General features: G+C 36.6%; 1 protein-coding gene across 1 annotated transcript in view; it reads right to left on the reverse strand.

Annotated features, from left to right (window-relative positions):
- The window catches only part of TSGA10 (testis specific 10), a 138,010-nt gene that overhangs the window by 82,896 nt on the left and 28,409 nt on the right, over nt 1-26,705 (reverse strand). Inside the window, exons 3-8 of the mRNA XM_066267808.1 lie at nt 13,353-13,418; nt 11,141-11,308; nt 10,593-10,748; nt 5,221-5,391; nt 5,054-5,131; nt 4,032-4,183 (exon numbers count right to left, since the gene is read on the reverse strand). Of these exons, the coding sequence (XP_066123905.1) occupies nt 4,032-4,183; nt 5,054-5,131; nt 5,221-5,391; nt 10,593-10,748; nt 11,141-11,191 (608 nt within the window). The 5' untranslated portion in view covers nt 11,192-11,308; nt 13,353-13,418. The remainder of the gene's footprint in view (nt 1-4,031; nt 4,184-5,053; nt 5,132-5,220; nt 5,392-10,592; nt 10,749-11,140; nt 11,309-13,352; nt 13,419-26,705) is intronic.

The following is a 26,705-nucleotide window of genomic DNA, read 5'->3' on the forward strand; positions in this document are numbered from 1 at the left end:
ATAAAAGTGAAATGGTTACCAGGGGGAGGGGGATGTGAGAGAGGGAGTAGGGTGTAAAGAGGGACAAATATACAGTGATGAAAAATGATTTGACTTTGGGTGATGGGTATACAGCATAATCAACAGTTCAAATGCTATAGAAATGTTCACCTGAAACCTAGGTGCTCTTATAGATTGATCAGTGTCACTCTGTTAACTTTCTAAATAAAATTTAAAAAATAAAATAAAATAAATAAAATTCCATAAAAATATAAGAAATACTTAGGAATAAATCTGAAAAAAGAAGTTTATGACCTGTACACTAAAAATTATAAAATATCCTGCAGGAAATTAAAGATCTACCATGTTCCTGAGTAGGAACACTTGACATTCTTTAGATGTCATTTTCTCCCAATTCCAATCCAATTCCCAAGCAGGCTTCCTTTGTATATTTGTGAAGTTAATTCTAAAGTTAAAATGCAAAGGAACTAGAATAGCCAAAAGAACTTTGAGAAAGAATAGTCAGAGGACTAGCATTATCTAATTTGCAGACTTAAAACAAAGTAACCAGGCATCAAGATATATAAATAGATCATCAACAAAATAGAAAACCAAGAAACAAACCCACACATACAAGGACAACTGACTTACTACAAAGGTGGAAAACAGTTCAGTGTAGAAAAATAGTTTTCAACAAATGGTGCTAGAAAAATTACATATCCATATGCAGAAAAGTAAACTTTGGTCTATATCTTGTACTATACACAAAAATTAACTTGAAATGGATTGTAGATTAAATTTTTTTTCTTTTTCTTTTGACAGAGACAGTGAGAGAGTTAGAAAGGGACAGACAAACAAGAAGGGAGAGAGATGAGAAGCATCAATTCTTCGTCTGCGACTCCTTAGTTGTTCATTGATTGTTTTCTCATATGGGCCTTGACCGGAGGGCTACAACAGACCGAGTGACCCCTTGCCCGAGCCAGCAACCTTTGGGTTCAATCCAGTGACCATGTGGTCATGTCTATGATCCCATGCTCAAACCAGTGATCCTACGCTCAAGCTGGTGCACCCATGCTCAAGCTAGATGAGCCTGTGCTCACGCTGGCAACCTCAGGGTTTCAAACCTGGGTCCTCAGCATCCCAGTCCAATGCTCTATCCACTGCGCCACCACCTGTTCAGGCTATAAATTAAATTTAAGAACTAAAACTATAAAATTGCTAGAAGAAAAGAAAAAAAATTGCTAGAAGAAAACATGGGAGAAAACATGGGTAATCAGTTACCTTAGGCTTGATTTTTTTTTGCAATTTTATTTTTTTTTAATTTATTTTAGAGAAAAAGGAAGGGGGGGGAGAGAGAAACATCAGTTTGTTGTTTCACTTATTTATGCATTCATTGGTTGATTCTTGTGCGTGCTCTGACCCGAGATCAAGCCTGCAACCTCAGTGTATTGGGATAACACTCTAACCAACTGAACTACCTGGCCAGAACTAAGCTTGATGATTTCCTTAAAAGAACACAAAAAGCCGGATATAAAATTTTAAATATCAATAAATTTCATTTAATCAAAATTAAGAACATATTCTCTTTCAAAGACACTGTTAAGAAAATAAAATAAAAAAACAAGCCACAGAGAGGAATTACTTGCAAAACACACATCTGATAAAGGACTTATATCTAAAACACAGAAAATACTTCTATGAATTAATAATGATATAAACAACTCAATAAAAGATTTGAACAGACACGAAGGAAGATATATGTATAGTTCATAAGTACATATACAGATGCTTGAAATCATTAGTTATTAGAAAAGGTAAATTAAAACCATAATACATATCTATTAGCATAGCTAAAATTAAAATATCGCACACCAAATGTTGATGAAGATAATGGAACAACTGGAACATTCATACACTGGTCGTACTAATGTAAAATAAAATAATAGAACCACTATAGAAAAACGGTTTAATAGTTTCTTCAAAAGTTAAACATATCCATCATATGATTCATTCACTGTACTCTTAGGTATTATCCTAGAGAAATAAAAGCATATATCCAACAAAGATAAATATAAGAACATTCAAAACAGTTTTGTTTTAGCCCCAAACTTCAGACAACTAAAATGTCTACACTGTATATCCATACAATGAAATACTACTCAGTGGTAATCAGAAATAAACTCTTGATTATATGTGACAACATGAATAAATCTCAAAATAACCGTGCTGAGTGAAAGGAACATAATAAAAGAACACACTGTATACTGTATGATTTCATTTATATAACATTTTAAAAATAAAAACAAATTTCTATCATAGAAAGCAAATCAGTCATTGCCTAGGGATTGATTAGCAAGGTAGGGAAGAAGTTATAGAAGGGCCTAAGGAAATGGTTAGATTGTGGTGATGGTTTTACAGGTACAAACATATGTCAATACTTACTAAACATCACACATTTGTCAATTATACTTTAATAATACCTATTAAAACAAATGTATACCAAAAATCTCCATTTATGCATGTCTATTAAAATATTTTAATAAACTACTAAAATGTTTTCAAAGAACTTCTAATGACATGGAAAAATGTTTATGGTATACAATTAAGTAAAATTGCTCAAATATATAACTTAATATAGAATAATATCAATTACATAGAAAGCATATATATATATACAAAAATATTTCTGGTTAGAAACATATCTACAAAATATTAGTTTTCCTTGGGTTATGAAGTTATGGGTTATTAAATTTTCTTTATAATTTTCTCTATTTTCCAAGGTTTTCTTTGATGATATTGTTTTATTTTGTTATTGCTTTTATTTTACCTGAGATTGCAATATCCTTTCAAGCAGGAAATTAAAAAATAAAGGGAAGAATTTGAGTGATTATCTATTCTGATAAGTGATTTCAAGGTATGCACTACAGACCCTTGATCATAGAGAAGACTCTGTCAACTCATATGTGAACCAAGTATCAGCTGTGTACTTAGTAATTTGTTTCACACTCACACGAGCTACTATTTTTCAAATGTTCATATATGCACTAAAATCCAACCTTACTGAATCTGTAGAACCTCTATTTTTCACATAACAAATACTAAAAGTAAAACAAAAACACTAGCATGGAGGTCTTCGAAAGCTTACTCCCCTGTACTTACTGCCTGTGTATGCCACTTGACTGCACTACCTTCTGCCACCATACCAATATATAGGAAGTGTTAAACACTGCACTCAACATTCAGTTACTAAGTTCTGTTATATGTTCCTATTTCTCTACCATGACTTTTTATTATATTCTAAATCTACTGTAAAACCTTTTTTGTGCTTTTGTGTTCTTACACTGTTCAAATCCCAGAACAATAATTTCAGATATAAAGGTAAATTAATAATCAAATACTAAAGTCAAACATGCTCTGTACTCAGAATGGCTTTGTAAAAACTATTTTAGTTTTTACATTAATGCTTTCTCCAAATGTAAGATTGAAATTACTAGAACTGAGTCCTGGTTAAGGGTAGTGTCACCAACCTGTAATTAATTTGGGGGAAATCATTTCATGTATACTAAGGTTTCTACAACTGCTTTGTAATAATGCTCCCCAAAATTAAAGTTGACAAATAACTTAATTACCATTATAAAATACACTGCAGCCTGACCAGGTGGTGGTGCAGTGAATAGAGCATCGGACTGGGATAAAGAGGACCCAGGTTCGAGACCCGAGGTCGCCAGCTTGAGCGCGGGCTCATCTGGTTTGAGCAAAGCTCAACAGCTTGAGCCCAAGTTAACTGGCTCGAGTAAGGGGTCACTCGGTCTGCTGTAGCCCCCCGGCCAAGGCATATATGAGAAAGTAATCAATGAACAACTAAGGTGCCACAAGGAAGAATTGATGCTTCTCATCTCTCCCTTCCTGCTGCCTGTCTGTCTCTGTCCCTCTCTCTGACTCTCTCTGTCTCTGTCACTAAATAAATAAATAAATAAATAAGATAAAATACATTGCAAAAAGCAGAGTAATGTATAATAAACTATTAATTGTTCAAAGGCAATTTAGTTTACCTCAAAGAATTATTCTCTGCTTTTTGTCTGCCAAGTTCACTTTCAGTATCCATTGCCTTTCTTGCTAGTGATTTCATCTCTTTTTCCACAGTGGTTATGGTTTCCTTCATCAAAGTCATATTTGACATTTGCTCCATACGTTCATCATCAAGCTATACAAGTAGAATGACCAGGTTACTGCCATCACTAAAAACGTCTTTGCGAGCTTCCTAAAGAAACATCCTCTCTTTGTACAAACTGGTATATGACAAGATTTATACAATGAAAGGACCAGATTAGATTTGAATGTTGTGGGAGACTGTATAGACAAAGTATTCTGGAATAGGAACAAGAATAGTATATCCATCTACATTCCGATCTGGTTCAATTTGACTTCAGTATATATATTCTATTGCAAAAACTTTTCTATTTGTAGCTCAACATTAACAAACTATGAAGTGGAATCATAAAAAAATTGTTTTCCCCCTACCTACTGCTTTTTAACTCATTATAACATAATACAGATGAATTTATGAATATATTCAATTAAATTTGATAACAGAAAGTCATATTCCCTTAATTTTATTTATATAGTCATAACATCTCAAATCCTTGATTAGTAAAAAAGGTGATGCTTCACATTTAAATTCAGTATACATATATTTTTCTCATTAATTTTAATTTCATCATAATGTTCTCTACCCTACTTACTCTAGGTAGAATAATCCAGTTTCTCTGTATCTGGCAATGTTATCTTTAATGAAATAGGGAAATGTAAAATTTGCTAAAATCCTGAGAATACATCCCTAACCATTTTTATAAGTTACACACCTTGCAACTTAACATAAAAAAGATTTTACAATTTTAGAAGGAAATAATGAAAATTCAACTATTTACACCATAAATATGTACCACCTTAAATATCTTAGGATTACAAACCCTATCTTAGAAATATAAAAGAATATCTCAGAATATAGAAAAAAAGGAAAAGAGGAAAATCATTGACAGTTTATAGCCAAAAATGCAAAAGTGATTTTCTTTACATTATGAACTGTGCACTCCAGCTCCTCTATCCTTTGTTCCAAGTGAGCCTTCTCATTAAATGCTGTCTCTTGGGCAATCTGGTTAAAAAAACAAAACAAAACAAAGTGCTTTTAAAGTCACCATATTGTGTTTCACAAATGTTCATAAAGATAAAATCCTTTCAAACCTTTAGCCTCTCTCTCAGACTATCTCGCTCTGTGGTCATTCTTCGTAAATCAGTGAAGGCTACATCTCGTTCGGTCTCCACCCGCCGGAGGATGGCATGTGCTGTTGTTGATTTAGGAGACTTACAGCTTTTCATCATTTCTCGTCGAAGTCGGGCAATTTCTTCCTGCGCCTATTATTTAAATATATAGATAGAACTCTTATTTAACAAGTTTCAAAACAGACATATATTATATAGCTACCTAATAACCACCCAGTTAAAACCTAAACCTATATTAATATGCATGCTATAGGATAACAGTATAATTTTTACTTTATACAAGTAAATCCAAATGATGCTCCTCAAATGCAAATGGATGTGTACAAATAGAAGTCTGGTTTACAATGTCTTTGCCAAAATTTTTTAAATTAATTTGGAGGCAGTAAATGCAAGAATGATTTACTAAGAAATATACATGGCATACTCCCATCCACTTTGTTATATAAGCTTGAATTTAATACAATTCAGGTAAATAATGGTTTAATAAATATGATCATAGTGTTCTAGTCTTCTCTACATAAATGTATACACCATAGTCATGGCCTAACTATCCTTACCTTGACAGAAAGGCCCACCAATCCTTACTGACATCCCAACATACTCTCTACATACGTTCAACCATCCTCCTTCCAAGTCTATTCTACATCTGCAGCTGATTTCATATCCTCCTTTGTGGCATAAGTCCTTTATCTTCCTTCCTCTCCATTGTAATCATTATCTATTCTGCTAGTCTCCCATCTCAGAGGAAGACAGGTTAACTTCTCAATTTCCATAGCTATGTCTTCACCAGAATTCTGGAACTCATCTCCTAAAGTGTCTTCTAAGATATCCCTGACTCAATTATAATTATTTCCTCTCACTTTGAATAGAACCCTCCTCTGGCTCTTTCTCCAACCATGCACAGGGTTCCTATATCTTGAAAAACTGTCATTTAGTCCTTTCGTACCCCATTTGCCATCCTATGACACTCTCTTTCTATTTATATTTTAAGTGTCTAAACCAGGGGTCTCAAACTCAACTCAGCATGTGGGCCGCAGAGCAAGATCACAGCCGTTTGGCAGGCCGCACTAGGTCTACAAAAGGCAACTGTTACGCAACACTTTTCTCACTGCAATTGAAAACAAAAAAAAATCAGTACAACAAGCACAATCGTACATGCAGTTTACCCAGTGTCACAAAACGACCAGAAACTGTAGTTCGCATCACAACTGCTGTTAACTAAGCTAATATCTAGCTAGGATGCTAGAGAAATGAAAAATACAAGTAGGCCCCTAGGCTTACTTAATTTTATCCAAAATATTTTGAACTTCGTGGATTAGTCTGCGGGCCACACAAAATTGTTCGGCGAGCCGCATGCAGCCCGTGGGCCGCGAGTTTGAGACCCCTGATCTAAACCATGGCCTGTTCCTTCCTACCCACTTTTTCACCCCACTGCTTTGCAGAATTTCACCTAATGACCTCACCAAATTTAATGGCCTTTTCTCAGTTCCTGTTCTCAATATTTTGACAACATATGACATTGTTTCAACACCCTCCTATAAATTTCTTCTTCCCTTGGTCTTACATTGTTCTGCTTAGTTTCCTATCTACTTTTTCTCTTTCAAAGGTTGCTCTACCAACCAAACAAAACTTCCCAAGATCCTCTATTTATAGCTTTCTCAAGACCTCATCTACTCTGACCTCTAAGCAGATGATATCTAAATCTACATATTAAGCTCTTGCTTTTCTCCCCAATCCAGTCCCACAATTACTGCCTGATGACAATTACTACCTGAATGTACTCCATCTGTTTCAAACCAAACACACTTTTTCTGTCAAATCACCAAATGACTTTCTTATTTCTTTTTCTATTACCACAATTATCCAGTCACTCAAAACAGAACTTTGGACATTTCTATTCATCTCTCCTTCTTGCTCGAATCAAACCTTGTCAAGTATTCCTTTAGAGCACCCAACTTAGCCCCTTAATGTCTCATGTATGGACTACTGTAACAGCCTTCTACAAAGTCCACAGTTTCTCCATCCTCCAGTTCTCTTGAAGGAGAAATTTTTATATAAGAAGATAACATATAAAGATTATGTATGAGATCATATAAAATTATTACTGGGTTAAAATTATAAATATGTGACTTTCATCCTATTTCTTCTGCTTTAAAAAATAAATAGACAGTCCATTGCTTATAAAGCAAAGTATAAACCCCTTCTAAGGCCCAGTGAACAATCCACCATATAGTCCTGAAACTGGTAAATGACATATGGCTCAAATCCAGCCTGCCTCCTGTTTTGTGTAGGTATATAAGCTGATAATGATTTTTACATTTTTAAATGATTGAAAATAATCAAAAGAAGAAAAATATTTCACAACAGGTAAAATAATATAAAATTCCAATTCCAGGGTCCATAAATAAAGCTATATTGGAATATAGCAAACTTATTCATTAGTGTATTGTCTACGGATGCTTCACACCACAAAAACAAAGTTGAACAGCTGTGACAGAGATCGCATGGCCTGCAGAGCCCAAGATGTTTATTATCTGGGCCTTCATAGAAAAAGTGTGCAGACTCCTGCTCCAGTCCAGTCTGCTTCTCCAGCCTTAGCTCTACCTTCCTCCACTGACACATACCTTTGATTCTAGCCTTTCACTGGTCCACTTACCTACTGATTTTCCTGCCTTCATCATTTGCTTCACATCATTTCTTTAGTTCTGGAATGTTACTTCTTACCCCTTTCAAGATAATAGAAAACCTATTCATCTATCCCTTGGGACTCAAATTCTATATTGTCTAGCAAAGATTTCCTTGATCACCATAAATAAAAATGTGCACTTATTTTATTTTTACCATATCTTCTAGACCAGTGTCTGCTGGTCCTCAGACTGGTCTGTCAGAAATTTCATGCTGGTCCATGAAAAAATTAATCACCCTAATGTTGTATGAAGATTATAGACCAAATGATCTTAGTTGAATTTGTTTATGCTCAGGGTGATTTCTGCCTTTGTGGTCCCCAAAATAATTCTATTTCCACTAGTCCCCAAGTGTAAAAAGGTTGAAAATCACTGTTCTATACTACTTATGCTAAAGTTAAAATTGAATAAATACAAGACAATATATCTCCCAGAAAACAGTCTCTGCAAATGCTTTTACACTGTGCTTCATGGCTTAATGAGGCAGTGGGGTGGGTCACAGCAGCTTCTCAGAAGCTAATCTACACTTCAAATCTCAATATAAAATTGTCTGAGAAAAGGAGTATGCAAAAATTTGAAAACCCCTAACATACTATATGCAAGTGTAGGCTCTTCAAGGCAGAGGTTGCAGTAAATTAATCCCATACCTTACACTAATGCACACTGGCCTCTCATTAAAGGACTTCCTTGCCCCATGGCAGCTGTGGCCCTACAATCGTGCATACATACACTCACTCAGGTTTCATGGCACAAACACAGATATCAGGCAATTGTAATCAAAGCAAAGTAATCACCCCACACATTTAGAAAGTGGTAGTTGCTTTTTAAACTGCTCAAACTGAAAACAAGAAAGCTAATTATAAAAGAGAGTATCATGTATCATCCATTAAATAGCTAATATAATATTTAGAAATTTAAGTATAATAATATCTCATTAAAACACTGCTGAGGGGCCCTGGCCGGTTGGCTCAGCGGTAGAGCGTCGGCCTAGCGTGCGGAGGACCCGGGTTCGATTCCGGCCAGGGCACATAGGAGAAGCGTCTATTTGCTTCTCCACCCCTCCGCCGCGCCTTCCTCTCTGTCTCTCTCTTCCCCTCCCACAGCCAACGCTCCATTGGAGCAGAGATGGCCCGGGCGCTGGGGATGGCTCTGTGGCCTCTGCCCCAGGCGCTAGAGTGGCTCTGGTCGCAACATGGCGACGCCCAGGATGGGCAGAACATTGCCCCCTGGTGGGCAAAGCTTCGCCCCATGGTGGGCATGCCGGGTGGATCCCGGTCGGGCGCATGCGGGAGTCTGTCTGACTGTCTCTCCCTGTTTCCAGCTTCAGAAAAAAAAAAAAAAAACACTGCTGAGGAAAAGAAATTTAAAAAATTGAGATTAGAGTCTGAAAAAAATAAAATAAAACAGTACTGTGATTTAACCAAAAGGACTCCATAATATGATATAGTATTTATCATAGCATGAACATTTATTTTATATATTAAGATATATGCCAGACTTATCCGTTTCCATGTGGGCCAATTCATCTTTGACAAGGTCAATTAAATGGCAAAGAGCAGACCCAAGCAGGAGTCAGAAAATCTGCTCTGAATCCTGCTGTTCTTGGGCAAATCAATTAACCTTGCTAGCCCTGACTTCTCATGTATAAAATGAAGCAAACAGGCCATATAATCATGGTATCCAAAGTCACTTTAGTTATTTGAAAATAGATATTTAAGTTTGACTTCAAACTTAAATAAAATCAACTAAAGTAAATTTTAAACTTAAAAAAAGTATATCTTATAATTTTTTTCCCTTAGAGTAGCAAGCCCATAACCCTGCACAAAGCTGCTGTAATTCTAAATAAAACTTGATATTTTTAAAAGAAATTATGCTGGTAACATATGGGTTTTAATACCTGTTGAATAAAGAAACTACAGTGGTACCTTGAGATACGAACAGACCAACATACAAATTTTTAAGATACGAGCTGTGACTCGGTCTGTATTTTTGTTCGAGATCTGAGCAAAATTCCGAAATATGAGTTGTGATTCAGAAGCTGCCACTAGTTGGCACATTGGCACACAGGTCCAGTATCGGCAGTTTGGTATACGAGTTGACTGACTTACAAGCTTGGTTACAGAACGAATTAAATTCATATCTCAAGGTACCACTGTATTTGGTTAATAAGTGCTATTAATTTTAAGCTAAAAATAAACTACAAACCGATTTTACTGTCTGAAATTATTTTTTTAATTTTATTTAGAAAATTAACTTTAACAGGGTGACACTGATCAATAATTAAACAGATTATATGGCAGTTTCTGAAGTAACTGATAGTACATATATCAAAATGATGTTAGTATTTTTGACCCCCAAATGCAAATCTTTTTATCTGGAACTCACCATACTCTTTCATTTAACATTTCCCCATTTCTTATTCCAAAAATCAGACTTTTTCTTTGTAAGGATATCATCTATAGGTATGGGGATAACATATGTATGTGTGTACACATATACTATATTGAAAATATATTACATTTCATTAAAATATCTTAAGAACAAAGGTAAATTATTTTGATTGGCATTTAAGCATATCTTAAAGAATTATATATCTCTAGAATTAACTGTTATTACATATGTATTTTGTTTCCTTATAAACAAGTTTACCTGTTCATAAAGAAGAAAGGTCTTGTCTCTCTCTGATGTAAGAACCTTGACATTACCCTGAATTTCTGCCAAATGACGCTCATATTTTTCCAGCATGCATTTAAGTTCTTCACGGTCTCTCGTTGTCTTCAAAAGCTCTACATCACAGTTCGTAGCCTACAATTATTATATAAGAAATTTGAAATTCTTCTTTGACATATAGTACAAATAGAAAAGCACCTGCTGATGGCAATACACAGTCTCTATTTAAGCAAACATAAAATGAAAGGAAATGATGAATAAAAGTTAAAAAAAATCACCTCTCTTTCAAACAGCTTCATCTCAAATTGTGCCACATTTGTCTGATTATATCCCAACCACAATTAATGCCAGGGATAAAGAACCAATTTCAGTGATCCACTGTCCATGAAAGAGACTTCTGTCTCCCAATCTCTTTGATATACCAATTCACTCCAATCAACCTGAATTACTTCCAGGTTAGGTAAATCAAAGAATAAAGTTGATGTCTGAGCAAAACTCCAAAATATTCATAACTTTCCAAAACCTACCCGGGAAGAAGGAGATGGGCGTCTTGGACTTTTAGATCTACTTCTGATCATCTTTCTCAAATTTTGAGCTTCACTCTTATAGTAATCTCTGTCTGCTTCTAAAGTCTTGACAAAGGAATCAAGTCTGGAAGGAGATTTATTTCGTGCTTTTTCAGTCTCTAAAATTATCTTGCCGGGAAGGAAAAAATTAGGCTATTATTTCAAGATAAACTATAACATCATTTTCTACATGAAGTTGAACATAAACAGGATCCTTAAAAATAATGTGGTATTTTAAAAATCATACTTTAAAAAAGCAGTTACCTATCTTTCTTTTCCAGCATTTTTGAATATTCTAAATTTTTACTTAACTAAAAGTACCCCTAAATTTACTCAATAATTTTGAATAAAAAATGGTAAATTTCAGAGAGGTCAGAAATGACTACAGATCTAGTTACAAATCCCAGAGATAAATTTAACTTGCTCAGAAAACTGTGTATAACATCTTAGTTTTGCTCAATAATTGGTCAAGAAATGAATAAATTAAATGAATACTGGATAGGCCATACTTGTATGAACTTTCCAATGCATTCCCATTCACTTTAATATACTTAGAAACATTTCTTTTACAACATTCATTTTACTAATGCTGCATGAGTAGAAAATGACAGACATACTTACAGAGAAGGTGTTTCAAATATTTCAAATAATATTAAAATGTCTAAACAGAGCAGTTTTCTTTTCACATTGTAAATAAAGAAAACATATTATTTAGAATTAAACAAGATTTGACTTACAGATATTACTAAGAATAAAAGTTAATGTTTAAACTAATGCATCTTATATTTTAAGAATTAAATTACTTTAAGTATCATTTTATTTTATTTATTTATTTTAACTTTTTTTTTTCTGAAGTGGGAAGCAGGGAGGCAGAGAGACAGAATGCTGCATGCACCCAACAGGAATCCACCTGGCATGCCCACCAGGGAGCAATGCTTAGCCCCTCTGGGGTGTTGCTACATTCGCAGGTGTCCCCAAACCACAGCCCCCTGAGGCCATTTATCCGCCCCCCCACCACACTTCCAGAAGGGGCACCTCTTTCATTAGTGGTCAGTGAGAGGAGCATTGTATGTGGCGGCCCTCCAATGGTCTGAGGGACAGTGAACTGGCCCCCTGTGTAAAAAGTTTGGGGACCCCTGCTCCATTGCAATTAGAGCCATTCTAGTGCCTGAGGCAGAGGCCATGGAGCTGTCCTCAGCACCTGGGCCAACTTTGCTCCAATGGAGCCTTGGCTGCAGGAGGGGAAGAGAGAGATAGAAAGAAAGGAGAGGGGGAGGGGTGGAGAAGTAGATGGCCATTTCTCCTGTGTGCCCTGTCTGGGAATTGAACCTGGGACTTCCACACACAGGGCCAACACTCTACCACTGAGCCAACCAGCCAGGGCTAAGTATTCATTTTAAATCAGTTAACAGCTAAGGGCATTAATAAAACTAACCACAAGTTTTCTCCCCTATAGGCCGGAAAATAGTACACTGCAATGAGAAATGGAGCAAGAACAGCATTGCTCTTGCAGACTGAAGTACCCTAGTGCAATGGTCCCCAACCTTTTTTGGGCCACGGACCAGTTTAATGTCAGAAAATATTTTCATGGACCGGCCTTTAGGGTGGGACGGATAAATGTATCACGTGACCGAGACAAGCGTCAAGAGTGAGTCTTAGACAGATGTAACAGAGGGAATGTGGTCGTTTTTAAAAAATAAAACATCGTTCAGACTTAAATATAAATAAAATGGAAATAATGTAAATTATTTATTCTTTCTCTGCGGACCGGTACCAAATGGCCCAAGGACCAGTACCGGTCTGCGGCCCAGGGGTTGGGGACCACTGCCCTAGTGCACCCAACAGAGAGGGCTCATTTTATTTATTGATTATGGGGGAGGGAGCAAGAAGTAATAACTCATTGTTGCTTCACTTCAGTTGTTCCTTGCTTGCTTGTTGTATGTGCCTTGACCAGCCAAGCCCAGGGTTTTGAACTGGCAACCTCAGCATTCCAGCTTGACATTCTATCCATTGTGCTACCACAGGTCAGGTGAGAGGGCTCATTTTAGAACACAAACTTTTTTACTGTTTACCAAATTCATGAGTCAAAACATATGTACAATTTGTCAAAGTTCTACTATATTAACAGAATAAAAATTATTATTTAACACATATTTAAGAAAAATGTACTTACAGATCTAAGTCTTTTTATTGTATTTTCCAATACTATTATATTATTTTTCTGGCAAATCAGTTCAATCTGAAAATTAAGCCAGAAAATAATTATTTGGATTTAAAACATTTAAAGTGATTTAAATAAAAAAGAGAGCACCAAGTAAAGCAAGCCCTTAAAAATAATAACATGCAAACAGTGAATATTTTACAAAAATACTCCACCTCTTTATGTTTACCCACCTTTAATGGAAAAAAGAAGCTAGGATGAAATATAACAGCTGCTTTAAATCATCCAATATTTACCAAATTACTCCCCACATAATGTTAATACTAACTATAATCCTAAAGATGATAAAAGAGAAGAAATAAAAGAATGACTAGGATTTTAAAAGTTTTCCCAAATCACCATAGTCAGAAGTAATTGTCTTTTCCTCTGAACTTTTAATAGTGTAGTTCAATCCAACCCACAAAAACTTTTTGTATCAGATTTGACATCAAACACACCCACTCTTATAGTATAATTACCCCGAGTTATATATTTGGTATAGGACTAAATTTTATATGCCTAGAACCCAGTGACTATGTTTTTATACAAAGCTGTAAAGCTCTTTGCTAAAAGTTGGCATGTTAATTTAATAAATTTATTTCTCAATTCACAAACCTCTCCTTCATTATTCTAAACTAAAATGTACTATATGTTAAAATGAAAGAAAATAATTTAAAAAGTTTTTAAAAGAAACATGTATTATATTTTAAATATATTCTGGAATTATTTTGCCTCATTTGTTCTTTTGACCAGAGCACTTCCCTAAGAATTCTCTGGCAGTCATATCTTATGAAATACTAATGGGTGTTATGGTATGAGACATAATTTATGTAGAGTTTGGATAAGCTTATGCATAGTTATTTGGGTAGATAATTTTTGGTGCTTTAATTTATACTACTATGTAGACACTAGAAAAATAGATATATATTATATTATGTGTAAAGATGTTCATACTATATTAATCATAAAAACTCAACATGGCCAAAAATTTTATTTAGTATGACCCATTCTTGTAAAAAATAAATTTATACATACATATCCTAGGTGCAGATGGAAGAAAACTAATAATATATAAAATGAGGAAGATGAAATGTCTAGTTATAGCAAGGTTTGATTACATGTTATTTTATTACACTCTTCTACATAGACTGACATTTTTAATAATAGATATGTATTACTTTACATATAAAAAACATAATGCTGATTCCACTCTGAAAAACAAAATTGTAACTGGCCCAAATGAAAAGATGCTAATCCAGTGTGTTAATTTATTTGACAATTGTTTAATGAGGACCTACTATGTACCTGACATTGTGTTATATGCTAGGCATAGTGGTGACTAAAACAGACAGAAACCTCCACCCTCACAGAGCTGACATTCTGATTGAGAAGAAAAAAACAAAAGATAACACATGGAACAAATTTCTTTTTCGTTTTCTGTTGCATGAGGTTTTAGAACTGTTTCTATATATTTCTGCATCGCTGATTCCAAATCTGAAATTCGTTTTTTTGGTGCATGCTCTAGTTTTCATGCAATTTTAATTTCTTTTTGTTACAGTTAATGGCATGCATTGGTTTTTATTTTTTATTTTTTTAATAAATTTTTATTAATGGTAATGGGATGACATTAATAAATCAGGGTACATATATTCAAAGAAAACATGTCTAGGTTATTTTGTCATCAAATTATGTTGCAAACCCCTCGCCCAAAGTCAGATTGTCCTCCGTCACCCTCTATCTAGTTCTCTGTGCCCCTCCCCCTCCCCCTAACTCTCTCCCTCCCTCCCTCCCTTGTCCTCCCTCCCCCCCCACCCTTGGTAACCACCACACTCTTGTCCATGTCTCTTAGTCTCATTTTTATGTTCCACCAATGTATGGAATCATGTAGTTCTTGTTTTTTTCTGATTTGCTTATTTCACTCCTTATAATGTTATCAAGATCCCACCATTTTGCTGTAAATGATCTGATGTCATCATTTCTTATGGCTGAGTAGTATTCCATAGTGTATATGTGCCACATCTTCTTTATCCAGTCTTCTATTGAAGGGCTTTTTGGTTGTTTCCATGTCTTGGCCACTGTGAACAGTGCTGCAATGAACATGGGGCTACATGTGTCTTCACGTATCAAAGTTTCTGAGGTTTTGGGGTATATACCCAGTAGAGGGATTGCTGGGTCATAAGGTAGTTCTATTTGCAGTTTTTTGAGGAACCACCATACTTTCCTCCATAATGGTTGTACTACTTTACAGTCCCACCAACAGTGAATGAGGGTTCCTTTTTCTCCACAGCCTCTCCAACATTTGCTATTACCCGTCTTGTTGATAATAGCTAATCTAACAGGGGTGAGGTGGTATCTCATTGTAGTTTTGATTTGCATTTCTCTAATAACTAATGAAGCTGAGCATCTTTTCATATATCTGTTGGCCATTTGTATCTCTTCCTGGGAGAAGTGTCTGTTCATGTCCTCTTCCCATTTTTTTATTGGATTGCTTGTTTGTTTGTTGTTGAGTTTTATGAGTTCTTTGTAAATTTTGGATATTAGGCCCTTATCTGAGCTGTCGTTTGAAAATATCAGTTCCCATATAGTTGGCTGTCTGTTTATTTTGATATCAGTTTCTCTTGCTGAGCAAAAACTTTTAATTCTGATGTAGTCCCATTCATTTATCTTTGCCTTCACTTCTCTTGCCATTGGAGTCAAGTTCATAAAATGTTCTTTAAAACCCAGGTCCATGAGTTTAGTACCTATGTCTTCTTCTATGTACTTTATTGTTTCAGGTCTTATATTTAGGTCTTTGATCCATTTTGAATTAATTTTAGTACACGGGGACAGGCTGTAGTCGAGTTTCATTCTTTTGCATGTGGCTTTCCAGTTTTCCCAACACCATTTGTTGAAGAGGCTTTCTTTTCTCCATTGTGTGTTGTTGGCCCCTTTATCAAAGATTATTTGACCATATATATGTGGTTTTATTTCTGGGCTTTCTATTCTGTTCCATTGGTCTGAGTGTCTATTTTTCTGCCAATACCATGCTGTTTTGATTATCGTGGCCCTATAATATAGTTTAAAGTCAGGTATTGTAATGCCCCCAGCTTCATTCTTTTTCCTTAGGATTGTTTTGGCTATTCGGGGTTTTTTATAGTTCCATATAAATCTGATGATTTTTTGTTCCATTTCTTTAAAAAATCTCATAGGGATTTTGATGGGAATTGCATTAAATTTGTATATTGCTTTGGGTAATATGGCCATTTTGATTATATTTTTTCTTCCTATCCAAGAACAAGGAATATTTTTCCATCTCATTGTATCTTTTTCGATTTCCCTTAACAATGCTTTGTAATTTTCATTATATAGGTCCTTTACGTTCTTTGTTATGTTTATTCCTAGGTATTTTATTTTTTTTGTTGCAATCGTGAAGGGGATTATTTTTTTGAGTTCGTTTTCTAATATTTCATTGTTGGCATATAGAAAGGCTATGGACTTTTGTATGTTAATTTTGTATCCTGCGACCTTACTGTATTGGTTTATTGTTTCTAATAATCTTTTTGTGGAGTCCTTCGGGTTTTTGATGTATAGGATCATATCATCAGCAAAAAGTGATAGCTTTACTTCTTCTTTTCCGATATGGATGCCTTTTATTTCTTTGTCTTGTCTGATTGCTCTGGCCAGAACTTCTAGCACCACGTTGAATAAGAGTGGAGAGAGTGGACAACCCTGTCTTGTTCCTGATTTAAGGTAGAAAGTCCTCAGTTTTATGCCGTTTAATATGATGTTGGTTGATGGTTTATCATATATGGCCTTTATCATGTTGAGATATTTTCCTTCTATACCCATTTTGTTTAGAGTCTTAAACATAAAATTGTGTTGTATTTTATCAAAAGCCTTTTCTGCATCTATTGATAAGATCATGTGGTTTTTGTTCTTTGTTTTGTTGATATGGTGTATTACGTTAACCGTTTTGCGTATGTTGAACCATCCTTGAGATTCTGGGATGAATCCCACTTGATCATGATGTATTATTTTTTTAATATGTTGTTGTATTCGGTTTGCCAGTATTTTGTTTAGTATTTTAGCATCTGTATTCATTAGAGATATTGTTCTGTAGTTTTCTTTCTTTGTGCCATCCTTGCCAGGTTTTGATATGAGGGTTATGTTGGCCTCATAAAATGTGTTTGGAAGTATTGCTTCTTCTTCAATTTTTTGGAAGACTTTGAGTAGAATAGGAACCAAGTCTTCTTTGAATGTTTGATAGAATTCACTAGTATAACCGTCTGGGCCTGGACTTTTATTTTTGGGGAGATTTTTAATAGTTTTTTCTATTTCCTCCCTGCTGATTGGTCTGTTTAGGCTTTCTGCTTCTTCATGACTCAGTCTAGGAAGGTTGTATTGTTCTAGGAATTTATCCATTTCTTCTAGGTTGTTGTATTTGGTGGCATATAATTTTTCATAGTATTCTACAATAATTCTTTGTATTTCTATGATGTCTGTGGTGATCTCTCCTCTTTCATTTTGGATTTTATCTATTTGAGTCCTGTGTCTTTTTTCCTTGGTGAGTCTTGCCAAGGGTTTGTCAATTTTGTTGATCTTTTCAAAGAACCAGCTCCTTGTTTTATTGATTTTTTCTATAGTTTTTCTGTTCTCTATTTCATTTATTTCTGCTCTGATTTTTATTATCTCCTTTCTTCGGCTGGTTTTGGTTGTCTTTGTTCTTCTTTTTCTAGTTCCTTAAGGTGTGAAGTTAAGTGGTTTACTTCGGCTCTCTCTTGTTTGTTCATATAGGCCTGAAGTGATATGAACTTTCCTCTTATTACTGCTTTTGCTGCATCCCAGAGATTCTGATATGTCGTATTTTCATTTTCATTTGTCTGTATATATCTTTTGATTTCTGCACTTATTTCTTCTTTGACCCATTCATTTTTTAGAAGTATGTTGTTTAGTTTGCACATTTTTGTGGGTTTTTCCCCCTCTTTTTTGCAGTTGAATTCTAGTTTCAAGGCTTTATGATCAGAAAATATGCTTGGTACAATTTCAATTTTTCTAAATTTGCTGATATTGTCTTTGTGGCCCAACATATGGTCAATTCTTGAGAATGTTCCATGTACACTAGAGAAAAATGTATACTCTGTCGCTTTGGGATGAAATGTCCTGTAGATGTCTATCATATCCAGGTGTTCTAGTATTTCGTTTAAGGCCACTATATCTTTATTGATTCTCTGTTTGGATGACCGATCTAGAGCCGTCAGCGGTGTATTGAGGTCTCCAAGTATGATTGTATTTTTGTTAGTTTTTGTTTTAAGGTCAATAAGTAACTGTCTTATATATTTTGGTGCTCCTTGGTTTGGTGCATATATATTAAGGATTGTTATGTCTTCTTGATTCAACTTCCCCTTAATCATTATGAAATGACCATTTTTGTCTCTGAGTACTTTTTCTGTCTTGTAGTCAGCATTATTAGATATAAGTATTGCTACACCTGCTTTTTTTTGGGTGTTGTTTGCTTGGAGTATTGTTTTCCAGCCTTTCACTTTGAATTTGTTTTTATCCTTGTTGCTTAGATGTGTTTCTTGTAGGCAGCATATAGTTGGATTTTCTTTTTTAATCCATTCTGCTACTCTGTGTCTTTTTATTGGTAAGTTTAATCCATTTACATTTAGTGTAAGTATTGACACTTGTGGGTTCCCTACTGCCATTTTATAAATTGCTTTCTGTTAGTTTTGTATCTAGTTTGATTCTTCTCTTTTGTTTTTCTATCATTTGTTTTTGTTTGTTTGTGTTCCATACTTCTTTCCTCTGTTGCTACCTTTTTTAAGTCAAGTGTTTTTGTGGTGGTTTTTTTAAGGGTGGTTACCATTAAGTAATGAAAAGGGTACCTACCATATTCATTGTAGTACCCTATCTTATAAGTATTTCTGCACTTCATCATCCTTTGCTACTGTTAATCTCCATCCTCTCCCCCCTTTTTTTCCTTTGTTGTCACAGTTTAAGTTTGGTTTTATTGTGTTCTTGGTGGAGCTGTTACTTGTGGTGTTGTTTTCTTTTGTTCTTTGAATCTGGTTGGAAAACCCCCCTTAGTATTTCCTGGAGTGGGGGCTTTCTGTTGATAAATTCTCTCATCTTTTCTGTATTTGTGAATGTTTTTATATCTCCTTCGTACTTGAAGGATAGCTTTGATGGGTATAGTATTCTTGGCTGAAAGTTCCTCTCTTTCAGGGCTTTAAATATTGGGGTCCACTCTCTTCTAGCTTGTAGAGTTTCTGCTGAGAAATCTGATGATAATCTAATAGGCCTTCCTTTATATGTTGTACTCTTCTTTTCCCTGGCTGCCTTGAGAATTTTTTCTTTGTCATTGGTTTGTGTCATCTTTATTATGATGTGCCTTGGAGTGGGTTTGTTGGGGTTAAGAAAACTTGGTGTTCTGTTTGCTTCTTGAATTTGAGGCTTTAGTTCCTTCCACAGGCTTGGGAAGTTCTCGTCTATTATTTGTTTGAGTATATTCTCCATTCCATTTTCTTTCTCTTCTCCCTCTGATATACCTATTATTCTTATGTTATTCTTTCTGATGGAGTCAGACAATTCCTGTAGGGCTTTTTCGTTTTTTATTATTTTTGAGTCTCTTTCTTCTTCTCTCTGTTGTGCCTCAAGTTGTTTGTCTTCTATTTCACTAATCCTATCTTCAATCTGGGCTGTTCTGTTAGCTAAGCTTGTTACCTCGTTTTTCAGCTCGTGAATTGAGTTTTTCATTTCTGTTTGATTTGTTTTTATAGTTTCAATTTCCTTGGTAATATATTCTTTGTGTTCATTGAGTTGTTTTCTGATCTCCCTATATTGCCTTTCTGTGTTTTCTTGTATATCTCTGAGTATTTTTAAGATTTCTAGTTTAAATTCTCTGTCATTTAGCTCCAAGGCTTCCAATATGTTAAGTCTTTTCTCCATAGATTTTTCCACATCTATTTGTGTTACCTCTCTTTCTTTTGTATCCATAATATTCGATTTCCTCTTTCTTATCGGCATCTGAGGGTGGTCTTATTGATAGCACTAATTAGAATTAATAAAGAGTAAAAAGAAAAAAAAAAAAAAAAGGGTAAAACACCCCACAAGAAAAAACAGTAATAATTTATTATTTCCCCCTTTTTTCTCTCTTCTCTTTCCCTCCTCTCCCCTCCTCAGGGAAATATCATGCCTATAATGGAGGGCCTGATTTGGGGTGAAGAGTTCAAGGGGCAAAAAAAGGGAGTAGGGACCTACTAAATGCAAAAAAAAAAAAAGGAAGAAAATCTTAGACAAGCATAAGATGATTTGCTTGTAAGTGATGGTCAACTAAGAGATATAATGAGAGGGATAAGAGGGAATCAGAAAAAAGGACCAAAAAAGAATAATAAAGAAGAAAAAATAAAAATAATAAGTAAAAATCTGTTGTATTAAGTGGAGCGAAGACTAAATACAATGGAGACCTTGGGTTGGGAGGACCCAAAATGCCACAAAAATAAACAAACAAGAGAAAAAAATAATAAAAACAAAAGCAAAAAAGAGAAATAAAACCAAAAAAAAGCCTTGAGTCCCAAATTAACTAATTTGTTCGTGATTGAGGATTATATGGGAGGAAAGTAAAATGAGAAAAGAAAAAACGAATAGAAAGGAAAAAATAAGAAAAAGAGAAAAACGAAGGAAGAAATAAAATAGGAGGAGAAAAAAACAAAATAAAGCAAGACAAACAAAAAAAAAAAAAAACAAAAGAGGAGAGAGTGAGAGTTAAGTGTTTTGGAGTATAACCTTAAAGGAGGGTGAGGATGAAGAAGAAAAATAAAATGCAACACTCATGGGTAGTGTAGTTCAAGAAAGGGGAAGCATAAGATGGGCAGAGAATAGAAGGACCGAGGTGGAGGAAATAAAGGCAAAAAGATAGAAGAAACAAGCAACAACAACAACAACAACAAAAAAATTAGTGGATCAAGTTGTAAAGTCTGTGGGTTTTTCTTGATTTTGAGAGGTTAACTTCTTCCTTTTTCTTTTCTCTCCCTCTTCCTAGTCGGTGACTCTGTACCCCAGGCTCTGCCCCTGTGTCACACTTAGGTAGGGATTTGCAGTTGATGGGATTCTATGGCAATGTCATATAATTGGCTTTAGTCTTGCTGGAAGTAAAGGCTTGTTGGCGTTTGCAGGGTCCAACGATGAGAGAGTTTGCTTTCCTGGATTCTCTCTCCTAGTCCCCCCTTTCTGAATTAGCAGCCTGGTGATCCAGCTATAAGGCTGCAACTGCTTCTGCCTGGGGAGTAAGAGGCTCAAAGAGCTGGGAAATCCCCACTCTATCCCCACTCAGTGCAAGGCTTTGGGAAAGGCTCTGAGAGTCAGGGCCTCCAGTGTAATCAGGCGGGGGTGGGAGTCAATTGTTGTCAAGGTGACTGTTCAGCACCTATCATTTAGTTGGACCTCTCAACCCAGGCTTTCCACACTTTGTAGCCTGTTTTGGCTGGGAAGAAGAGGCACTAGTCTCTGCTTACGACTAGTGTAGTATAGACCTTATTATCTGCCAAGTCCTTCTTGTTAGCGTTTATCCCTGAATATGGAGGCTCTATCAATCAGAAGTTGCCCCCGCCCCTTTAGCGAGAGGCACTAAAAAATATCACGCCTCTTGTCTTGGATCGCTGAACTGAGAGAGATCTTATCAATTAGAACCGAGGGTGCGCAGATTTTATGGGTTAAGCTAATTTCAGTGATTGGGTCGCAGCTGTGTTTCCGAAGGTATTTTAGGCTGCCTGCGCGCACCCCTCCCCCAACGCTTGATTGTTAGCTTGAATGGCTGGGTGAGGTGCCCCGCCCACGGAGAGAATCTCCCAAGCCTCTCCCGCTCGCCCCCCGCTGGCGGCTGGACCGCACCAGGCGCAGGATAATGGAGCCCCCTGGGTGTGCGGGCCAGTAGGGCGCCCTGGGCGCGTGGAATGCCCAAGGCACGCGCACGAATGGGGCGCTCAGGGCACCGGTGGCCGGCGACCCCCACTCGCAGTGTGCGGGCCGCTGGGAACGTCAGCGGTGCTCAACCGGACCGGGCGCGTGCGCGGCGGCTCGTGGCGGCCACTCACGGTGGTGGTTCGCGGGGGCTCGCGGCAGCTCGCGGTGGCGGTTCGCGGGGGTTCGCGGCGGCTCGCGGTCGGCCGCTCGCGGTGGCTTGCGGTTCCCAAGTATATGGGCTGACTCACCGCGGGCGCACTCCCTGGCAGCTTGAATGAGCGTCGCTGCGGTAACTTCCTCCACACCCTCGTCTCTCAGATTCAAGTGATAACAGTCCTTTTGCTTTCAGTTTGTGTGGAACTCCGGAATGCTCCGAGGATAAATTTTTCTGTTTCTAGTTGATAAATTTGTTGTGATTTAGGGAAGAGCTGTCGGACGCGCTTCTCACGGCGCCATTTCCGTGACGTCACTCATGCATTGGTTTTTAAATTGGAGTTAAAGGGCAACGACTCTTGGATTGAACATAACCACAAGGCAATTAATGTTTTACAAACATCACTTTTACATAATTGTAGTTGTTTTTAAATGTAAAAAATTATTATCTGATAAAAACATCCTCTTGTTTTAAGATTGAATCATGGCTTCTTCGAGTAGGCATAAATGTAAGAATAGTCCTGACACCTTCTGTTATATATGTGGCTGTTACACACTTCAACGTCAAAGGCACAATATTTCATCATTTGTGACATGTGTATATATTGCCTATTTTCAAGTTCCCCTTGGTGATCAAGACAAGAATTGGGCTCCTCATATTGTGTGTCATAATTGTGAGGAAATGCTTTGTGACTGGACAAAAGGAAAATGCAAAGGAATGCTTTTTGGTATTCCCATGGTTTGGCATGAACCTAAGGACCGCAGCAGTGACTATTATTTCTGTCTGATCCATACAAAGGGCTTTGGCAAGAAAAAATGGCATATGATCTCATATCCTAATATTCCTTCAGCAATACAACCTATCCCACACTCCAAGACACTCCTGGTTCCACTTTTCAATGGTTTTATTTCTTCTGAGGACGAAGAAAGTGAACATGGTGATCAAGTGTATTTTGATAAGATGCATGAGGAAATGGTTGTAGAATCTGAAGGGTCTTCTTCTGATTCTACATTAACCCCTCAGCAGTTTAGCCAACCCGAATTGAATGACTTAGAGATTTGGGCCAAGCAGTCATTAACCCCTCAGCAGTTTAGCCAACCCGAATTGAATGACTTAGAGATTTGGGCCTATCAAAGAAAGCAGCTGAGTTATTAGCCTCCAGGCTTCAAGAAAAGAATGTACTTCACTGGTCAGCTAAAGCATTGGTCCCCAACCCCTGAGCCACGGACCAGTACCGGTCCGTGGGCCATTTGGTACCGGTCCGCAGAGAAAGAATAAATAACTTACATTATTTCTGTTTTATTTATATTTAAGTATGAATGATGTTTTATTTTTTTTAATTACCAGATTCCCTCTGTTATATCCATCTAAGACTCACTCTTGATGCTTGTCTCGGTCACGTGATACGTTGCTACTAAAATTAAACCCATTAACTAGCAAAATGAGTGAAAAACCAAATTCCATTGAAAGTTTTTTTGGGAAGTGGAAAAGGGCCAGTGAGGAGACAGAAGAACCCATGACCTCGAAGAAAAAGAAGGCTTCATTTAACAGACAATAATACTAGGAGTCCTACTTGAAGTACAGATTTATCGCAACTGGCGATTCCCGCACACCAAGGCCGCTCTGCATAATATGTGGTGACCGACTAAGTAATGAGGCAATGAAGCCTTTAAAACTGCTTCACCACTTGGAGACCAAGCACCCTACTTTAAAAGACAAGCCTTCTGAGTATTCTGAAAGAAAAAAGCATGAACAAGAAGGAAAGAAACAATTACTGGTGGCCACTACATCAATAAATGCGAGTGCACTGAGAGCATCATACTTGGTGGCTAATCGTATTGCTAAGGCTAAGAAGCCATTCACCATTGGTGAAGAATTGATCCTTCCAGCCACTAAAGACATTTGTCATGAACTTCTAGGAGAGGCTGCAGTTAAAAAAAGATAGCACAGATGCCTCTTTTGGCTACTACCATCACACAGCACATTGAGGAAATAGCAGAGGACATTGAATCACAATTGCTAGAAAGGATTAATAAATTACCATGGTACGCTTTCCAGGTTGACGAATCTACAGATATTGACAACAAGGTAATGCTACTTGTTTATGTGTGTTATCTTTATCAAGAGGATGTGCATAAGGATATGTTATGTGCACTATCATTGCCAACCAAAACCACAGCCGCAGAACTACTTAAATCGTTGGCTGACTATATATCAGGAAAACTGAAATGGTCTTTTTGTGTCAGCATATGCACAGATGGAGCTGCTGCCATGACCGGAAGTATGTCTGGTTTAACTACTCGGATTAAGGAGGTTGCACCTGAATGCGAGTCTACGCATTGTGTCATTCACAGGGAAATGCTTGCTAGTCGAAATATACCACTGGAACTTAAGAGCATATTGAATGATGTCGTTAAAGTTATTAACCACATCAAAGCACACGCCCTTCACTCACGCCTGTTTGAGCAGCTTTGTGAGGAAATGAACACGGAGCACAGACACGTTCTCTTATACACAGAAATAAGATGGTTATCCCAAGGGAGGTCCCTGGCCAGAGTGTTTGAATTACGAGAACTGCTGTAGAGATTTCTCTCAGAAAAAAAAGTCACCACTAGCAGCACATTTCAGTGACAAGGAATGAGTCACAAAACTCGCTTACTTGTGCAACATATTTAATCTCCTCAATGAACTCAATCGGTCACTTCAGGGGAAAATGACAACTGTCTTCAAGTTGGCAGATAAAGTAGCTGCATTTAAAGCCAAACTGGGTTTGTGGGGATGATGCGTGAACAGGGGTATATTTCACATGTTTCAAACATTCGTAGGAATTTTGGATGACACTGAGCTCAAGCCTTCATTGTCCCAGCTAGTGCACGACCACCTGTATTTGCTTTTAAAAGAGTTTGAACCCTAGTTCCCAACCACAAAAGACCCATGAATTGCCAAGGAATGGATCCGTGATCCATTTGTCAACAAACCAGGTGAACCCAGCATGTCTATGCAAGAAGAGGATCAACTACTGGAGATCGAAAATGACAGTGGCCTTAAAAATATGTTCGAGACTACAACTCTGCCAGTGTTCTGGATTAAAGTCATGGCAGAATACCCTGAGATTGCCCCAAAAGCACTAAAAACCCTGTTGCCATATCTGATATCCTATTTGTGTGAAGCAGGATTTTCTGCAGTGACAGCAACCAAAACAAAATTACAGAATAGACTGGACATAAGCAACACACTTCAGGTGTCATTGTCTCCCATTACCCCTAGATGGGACCGTCTTGTTGCAGAGAAACAAGCTCAGGGCTCCCACTGATTTAGCATTATGGTTGTTGGGAGATAGGTTACTATCTCTCATTCTATATAAACATTATAATAAATAACCCTTAACTTACAATATTCATAACAATGGTGAATTGTATTTTTCATGCACTTTATATTTGTTTTTGTGTTGTATCTTATTTTTAAGGTATGTTTAAATGTTACCATAGCAACTGGAAAGTGTTTGGAGGCAGAGAGGATGTTACTCATGTTATGTTATTGGTGCGATGTTAAGAGGATGCTTCTAATAAAGTTGTATACGAGTACACAGTGGATTCATGTTTATTTTTATTGTCATAGGTTCATAATTGGTAGTGAGCCTGAACCTGTCTTATTACATATTGATGTCAGACATGAAATGTTGTCAAAATAACAAATTTAAATACAGCCTGAATAATGAGGACATGCTCATTCCTCCTTTAACTTAGCCCAATAAATATCGTAAGTTCGACAATTACATTTAAAAATATCACAGTTTTTATGCCGGTCGCATAATTTTATTTTGTGCATTTATCCATCCCACCCTAAAGGCTGGTCTGTGAAAATATTTTCTGACATTAAACCAGTCTGTGGCCCCAAAAAAGCTGGGGACCACTGAGCTAAAGTATCCCATTTCAGGAAGCGTGAACAGATTTTTGTGGACTTTTTTTCCAAAGACAAACACTTTGTTTACTGTCATGATATCAGTAGTCTTCTCAGCCAGCTAGGTGTTACCACTTACAGTCCAACAGAATGGCGGCTATTTCTTGACAGCTCTAAATGGAGTCTGAAATGTGTTCTCCTACACAACGGTAATGTTTATGCAGTGGTTCCAATTGGTTATTCAGCTCATCTGTGAGAAGATTATAATGACATAAAAATTGTCCTCAACTTTCTGAAGTATGAGGAGCATAACTGGATCATTTGTGTGGATC

The sequence above is a fragment of the Saccopteryx bilineata genome, chromosome 3 (genome assembly GCF_036850765.1).
Source record: "Saccopteryx bilineata isolate mSacBil1 chromosome 3, mSacBil1_pri_phased_curated, whole genome shotgun sequence".
In the NCBI taxonomy this organism is placed as follows: domain Eukaryota; kingdom Metazoa; phylum Chordata; class Mammalia; order Chiroptera; family Emballonuridae; genus Saccopteryx; species Saccopteryx bilineata.